This window comes from Pelodiscus sinensis, chromosome 8, assembly GCF_049634645.1.
Source record: "Pelodiscus sinensis isolate JC-2024 chromosome 8, ASM4963464v1, whole genome shotgun sequence".
Classification (NCBI taxonomy): Eukaryota; Metazoa; Chordata; order Testudines; family Trionychidae; genus Pelodiscus; species Pelodiscus sinensis.
In genome coordinates this window covers 50,684,912-50,691,542 of record NC_134718.1, presented here as the reverse complement: position 1 = coordinate 50,691,542, position 6,631 = coordinate 50,684,912, and the positions used below count along the sequence as shown (strand labels likewise).

General features: G+C 51.7%; 1 protein-coding gene across 1 annotated transcript; it reads right to left on the bottom strand.

Annotated features, from left to right (window-relative positions):
• Positions 1-4,112: 4,112 nt before the first annotated feature.
• On the bottom strand, positions 4,113-5,828 carry LOC142830427 (uncharacterized). Its single transcript, XM_075935259.1, has 2 exons — positions 5,140-5,828; positions 4,113-4,762 (listed from the first exon to the last, which is right to left on the bottom strand). The coding sequence occupies exons 1-2, from the start codon at positions 5,525-5,527 to the stop codon at positions 4,215-4,217; spliced, it is 936 nt and encodes a 311-aa protein (XP_075791374.1). The 5' UTR covers positions 5,528-5,828; the 3' UTR covers positions 4,113-4,214.
• Between the last annotated feature and the right edge of the window lie 803 nt (positions 5,829-6,631).

Here is a 6,631-nt window from a genome sequence, read left to right as displayed (position 1 = left end):
AAATTTTCATTTTGTTGAAAAGAACAAAATATTGTAAGTCTTTTGCTCATTACTGTCTGCTTTTTCTGGGAGTGGTAGTTTCCCAGTCACATAGATCACAGATGTTTTTTCATATTCTCTGGGTGAAGTATTTGCATCCTCTTTCTTGCTGATGGAGTGAACATGTATGTCTACAAAGTGCTTGTAACTGAACTAATGCATGATTCATATGGACTCCTTTGAACAGAACACTGAACTATCTGGACACAGTCGCTATAGGCTTGATTCTTAGAAGTGTTACTGTAGGTGACATAGGAAAAGGGTAATCATGGGTGTCAGGTGAACTGCTGGCTGGGGGAGGTTAGCCCTGGCCCTGCTCCTTCCATTTGACTCCCCTCCCCTTCTGTGCACCTCCACTGCTGAAGCCCAGAGACCCCCCTCCCCCACTCTGGCCTCAGCCTCCCCCAGCCTATTGAGTGTAACCAATACAAGAAATACTGAGATGGACAAAGCACACAAGGCCTAACTCATTTGTTTAGTTTTGAGCAACAAAACTAAATGTTAGGCTTGTCTCAAAGAGCAAGGACCCTTCCTGTCTGTAAAGAATACTCAGAATTAGCTCTTCTCTGTGTGCAGCAGTAAAATAAACTGGACACAACATGTGTCAATTCATCCTGTTAGATCAGGAAATGATTATTCATTTATTATATTGTTCATATGGATACAGTTGAAAATCTTTATTCTGAAAAAAGCTGATCCCAAGCACATGGAAGTCCATTGAAGGATTCTCATTGAACTCACTAGGCTTTCATTTGAGCTCCTAGTACTTCATCAGTTTAGCAATTTTGACAAATTAAAGCAGGAATACTATGGTGGAAAACTTCAGAGGAGCCTAAGGGAGATAGATGCTCAACTCCATTTCAGTGGAAGTAGCACACTTGGTTCCCTTAGCCTTCTTTGAAAATCCCAGCTCAAAGGTTAAATGTGAGGCTAAATGCTGGAGCCCTTGCTCTGGCAAAAGAACCACTGAAGTTCATCAGAATATTACTTCAATGTGGACCCTAGGCTTTGAACCACAGAATTCCCACACAAATGGATATAAATAAAATGATGTGCCCCCCCACACACATAATTTAAAGAAATCATTTAATAAAATAATTTATAAAGTCTTATTTCTAATGTTTCTTCATTCAAGTCTCCCTGATATTTGGCATGGGGCTTCCTTTTGGACAATACCATAATGAAAACCATTTAATCTATTTATCTTGTCTTGTGATCCAACCTGTGTCTTACTACACAATGTGAAAGGCTGGGGCCCAATGACAGCCCTGCACAAGGAGTGTGGAATGATGTCATTCAGTACTAACATATTAAATTGGTTCTAAAACTGCACTTTCATAATCTCTATTTTTCTCTTCTTAAACTGACATTTCTCTTTATGTTGAAGATAGTTCTGCAAAACAAAGCTTGAAAAATCTTTGCAATAAAACGTTGATTATTTCTTGCTTTTTGTTCTAATTAGCTATCTTACAGTCATAAGAAAGCAGAAAATGGATACTTAAGGACTTATAGCAGATGAATAAATAATATTTGTGTGTACTCTTCCAAATTCCAAGAATCAAAGATACAATATAACTGTGCTTCATTCTTCAGATACAACTGGCAGTTGGCAGCAATACAAAGGCCATGCAAGGAGCCTGAAGATTACATTGTTAGACCTCCTGGGCTTTTGTTTTGTTGAAAGGGACAAGCAACTTTATACAATTTAACCCCCTCCAGTGTAGATCCTCTCACATGCCAAATCTTTTATGTAGAGTAGTTTAACTATGCTAATGAAAGGCAGTAAGAACCCTACCAATATATTAGAGAACTTAAAAATCCAGTCTAAGAGCTTATAGCTGCTGTTCATTGCTGAAAAATTATATTCAGGAGACCCAATACGATAAAAATAGCCTCTGAAGGGTAGCCCTGCTAGACTTTATCTGTAGAAACATCAAGGGCTGTGTCTAGACTGCAGGCTTCTTTCGAAAGAGCCTCTTTCGAAAGCATCTTTCGAAAGAGGCTCTTTCGAAAGAGCGCGTCTAGACTACAATGCGCGGATCGAAAGATCGATCCGCTATTTCGAAAAAGAGCGTCCAGACTGCCGGACGCTCTTTCGAAATTGAAAGCCACCCAGAACTGCTTCTGCCAGGGCATGGGGGCAGCATTTCCTTCCGGGTGCTGCCTGCCTGCCCTTTGCAGAGACGCGTGGTGAGAGGGACACTCCTGAACACCCGTTGCTCTGCTCCTGCAGCTGCCTTTGCTGTCCCTTGAGGAATTTGGCAAGGCATCGCAGTGCTGTTTTGGAGTGCTCAGCTTCCTGGGACACCCCAGCAGCTTTTTTCTTGTGAGGTTTTTCTGCTTGCAGACCCTTATTTGTGGCATGGAGCCAGAGCTGCCCCTGGGCAGGCGAGGGCCCCACACCACCATACTGCAGCTGTTGCTGCATCTTCGTGAGACAATCATGAGGCTCCTTCCCGAGCTGGACCCAGACCAGAGGGACGAGGGGTTCCCCCGTCCGGCAGCCACACTGCCCTTGCCTCCGAACTTTTTCGTGGACAGGCGTGTTTGGAGGTTTGACACCAGCTCTGAATGGTGGGACCGGCTCGTGATGGAGATCTGGGATGACCAAGACTGGCTACGGAACTTCCGCATGAGAAAGACCACTTTCCAGGAGCTCTGTACCTGGCTCGCCCCTGCTCTGCAACGGCAAGACACCCACCTGCGGCCCGCCATCCCCCTGGAAAAGAGGGTCGCCATTGCCCTCTGGAAGCTGGCAACCCCCGACAGCTACCGCTCCGTGGGACACCAATTTGGCGTGGGGAGATCTACTGTCGGGGCCGTCTTGATGGAGGTAAGTCATTGTCTGGGGACAGTCACAGTTTGGGGTGGGGGGAAGGGAGACTGTCAGGAAGGGCCAAGTGGAGTGGGAGTGGGAGTGGGAGGGAGCTCCTCCACTCACCCTGAATTGGGGGGCGGGGGGGGGGTTCTGAGGAGGGGATTCCCGGGCTGTTTGTTTGAGAGGGAAGGTGGGCGGTGGGTTCTCCTCCTAAGACATAAGGCACCCCTTCTAACACTTTGTTGTCTGTCTCGTTCTGCAGGTGGTGAGGGCCATCAATTCGGAGCTGCTCAACAGGCTCATCTGTCTACCGGATCTGGACAGCGTCATGGCCGGCTTTGCTGCCCTCGGCTTCCCCAATTGCGGAGGAGCGCTCGATGGGACACACATTGCCATCCGTGCACCGCCCCATCGAGCAGCCCAATTCATCAATCGAAAGGGCTACTTTTCTATGGTCCTCCAGGCCCTGGTCGACCATCGTGGACAGTTTTCAGACATTTGTGTTGGGTGGTCAGGGCGGGCACACGATGCCCGCATCTTCAGGAACTCGTACCTGTACCGGAGGCTTCAGGCAGGAACTTTTTTCCCCCATCGCCAGTTTGCGGTTGGGGATGTGCACATGCCGGTGTGCATAGTGGCTGATGCCGCCTATCCCCTGATGCCGTGGCTGATGAAGCCCTACACCGGCCAGGTGGATGCGAGCAAGGAGCAGTTTAATGCTCGCCTTAACCGGGCTCGCAACCAGGTGGAATGTGCGTTTGGCCGTTTAAAGGGCAGATTCCGGTGCTTGCTCACACGCCTCGACATGGGGGAGACCAACATCCCCGAGGTGGTGGCCGCGTGTTGCGTCCTCCATAACCTCGTGGAGAGGAAAGGGGAGGCCTTCCTACCAGGGTGGGGGAGAGCTGCTGATGCCCAGGAGAGGCTCTTTGCCCAGCCCCGGACAGCTGCCATCCGCCAGGCTCACCGGTCTGCAGTTGGCATCCGGGAGGCCCTCCGGGACCAATTCTCCAGTGGAGGCCACTGAGTGCACTGAGGGGCTTCTGCCTGGGGACTGGGCCCTGGCCCCCAATAGAAGCTTCACTGCACAACCCATCTCCTGACCCAGTTTGGACACATCACTTACACCAGGGTGTGTTTCAAAATAAAATGTTCTCTTTACTTATTTATAATTTTGTACATATAATCCAACAATGTGGCAAAATAACAAAAATTTTCTTCATTTTTGTTGTTGCCAAACTATATACAATAAACAAACAGTGCCTTTAACCCTTTGTTTGTGCTTTAACTGGGGTGATGGGGGTGATTGAAACCTGGAGGGGGGAAGGGGCCTGGAAACCTGGAGGGGGGAAGGGGATCAGGTTGAACGGGGCTTGGCAGATTTCCCTTTCCTGGCTGGGCCTCGTGTTTGGGGTGCTCCCCGGCTACGGGATCGGGTGATGCACCTGTCGGTTGGCTGGCTGCTGGGGGGCTCTTGGGACGTGGAAGCCTGGGGGAGAGGAGGGCCAGGGGGAGAGAGGGGCTGGGGAGCTGGGGGGGCTGGGGGAGAGGGAGGTCCAAGGGGGGAAAGGGCTGCTGTTGTGGAAGGGGGGTTTGGTGGGGTGGGGTCATGGGGTGCTGGAGGAGCAGGACCAGGCACAGCAGCAGGCAAGCCGCTGACCTCCCTCAGGGTGGCGTACAGCACCGTGCGCTGCAGGACCAGCTCATTCATGAGCCGATCACGCCACCTCTCCTCTGCCTCCGCCCTCTGGAGCAGGATGGCGTTCTGCTGCTGCACAGCCTCGACGTGCTGCCGGAGGATGTCGGCGTAGACACGCCTGTGTCTGCGGCTCCCATGTCTCCGAGGTGGAGATGGAGATGGAGGTGGGGCTGGGGTGCTGCGGCCCTCTTCCACGGCTGGTCCGGCTGTGGAGGAAAAGAAGAAGACACAATCAGTCCTATAAACTGGACTCTGTAGCACTTACAATACTAACAGGATGGTTTATTTGGGGATGAGCTTTCCAGGGCCAGACCCACTTCCTCAGATCAGAGTAACACGGCTACATTTCTATCACAATCAGTCATGTGTGCAACAGCTGTCCAAAAGGGCATGCCCTCTCCCTTGAGACAGGGGAAGCAGACATTCTGAAGGTCACACTGTGTGTGTGTGTGTGTGTGTGTGAGAGAGACCTGGGCATCAGCATGAGCATGACAGGTTTCCCTTGTGCATCACCCACTGTGCACCCACCCACCTACCTTCCCCCCCCCCCCCCCCGGGTGTGACACAAACTCACTGTACTCACCTGCTGCTTCCTCTCCCGTGCCAGATGACGCCTGGGAGGCCTCAGAGGTCTGGGTGACTGGCTCCAGGGTGAGGGTCGCCGTCTCCTCGGTGTCCTCCTCCTCTGGGCCCATGTCCCCGTCTCCAGACTGCTGTAGCTCCCGCTCTGGAGCGTCCACCACCGGGTCTGCCAGTCCGGACTGCACGAACCTTCGTGGTGTGCGTGCTTCTGCACTGCCACCCAGGATCTGGTCCAGCTCGGGGTAGTAGGGGCAGTAGTGGGGGGCTGCCCCAGAACGGGAGCTCTCCTCCCTGGCTTTGGCGTAGCCCTGCCGCAGCTCTTTTACCTTTGAGCGCACCTGGTCCTGGGTGCAGGGGTAGTGGCCCTTCTGGGCCAGGGCTTCAGCCATGCGGCCATAAATGTCGGCATTTCACCGCCGGCTTTTGAGGGCCTGTAAGGCCTCCTCCTCTCCCCACAGCTCCAGCAGGCTCTTGATCTCTGCGCCGGACCAGGATGGTGCCCGGCGCTTGGAGCCCTTGGCTGGGTCCCCAGAAGGCTCGGAGGAAGGGCCAGGACGCTCTTGGGGCTGTGACATGCTGCAGCAAGGTCGCCGTGTGCTCTGGCTCCTTGTCTGCAACAAGTGGCTGTGAGGGTGCGCCTGTCCCTTTAAGGAATGGCTGCAGCCAGGAACCACAGACGTGCAACCCATGGCCCAGATTGTCTTCCAGGGCTTGTTCCTGGAGGCCAATAATTTCGAAAGAAAGGGCTCCCCCCGTCCAGACTCACGTTCTTTCGACGGATCTCCCTCGAAAAAGGCGTTCTTCCTCGTGAAACGAGGTTTACCGCCGTCGAAAGAAAAGCCGCGTTCTTTCGATTTAATTTCGAAAGAACGCGGCTTGAGTCTGGACGCAGGGGAAGTTCTTTCGAAAAAAGGCTACTTTTTTCGAAAGAACCCCTGAGTGTGGACACGGCCAAGGAGTCCTGTGGCATCTTAAAGACAGATTTATTTGGGCATAAGAATTATTATTCAAGTAAATCTGCTGTATTGCACAATCTTATATGATGTGAGGTGCTAACTTAACAAATCACACAACTTAATTAATTTAAAGAGAAAATCAGTTTCCACAATTACATTATTTGTATTTGTAGTTGTCATCACAAAATCGTGTAAATAATAAATACAGAATCAGAAAATGTGGCAAATGTGTACTTAATGTTACAGGTTGAACCTCTGTTAACTGGGACTCCCTGGTCCAGCAACATCTGTGGACCACAGTTGTTCCAGGACCAGAGAATCCCAGTGGAAGGCTGGTGGCTGGCCTCCCTGCAGCTGGGCTGCCTGACGCACCACAGCTAGGCTGCTAAGTACAATGCAGTGGGGCTGATCGGTGGGGCCAGGTGCCCAGCATACTGCAGTGGGGCTGCCCAGTGTATCCAGGAGCCCGGTGCACTGCAGTGGGGCTGCCCGGCAGTGGGGCTGCAGCAGGGCTGCCTGGTGTATCCAGGGGCCCAA

Excerpts from the sequence above, each read along its gene's own strand:
- LOC142830427 (XM_075935259.1), bottom strand. The coding sequence starts at position 5,527 with ATGGCTGAAGCCCTGGCCCAGAAGGGCCACTACCCCTGCACCCAGGAC. Across the intron at positions 4,763-5,139 it reads CACGGGAGAGGAAGCAGCAG|CCGGACCAGCCGTGGAAGAG; the intron begins GTGAGTACAGTG and ends TTTCCTCCACAG.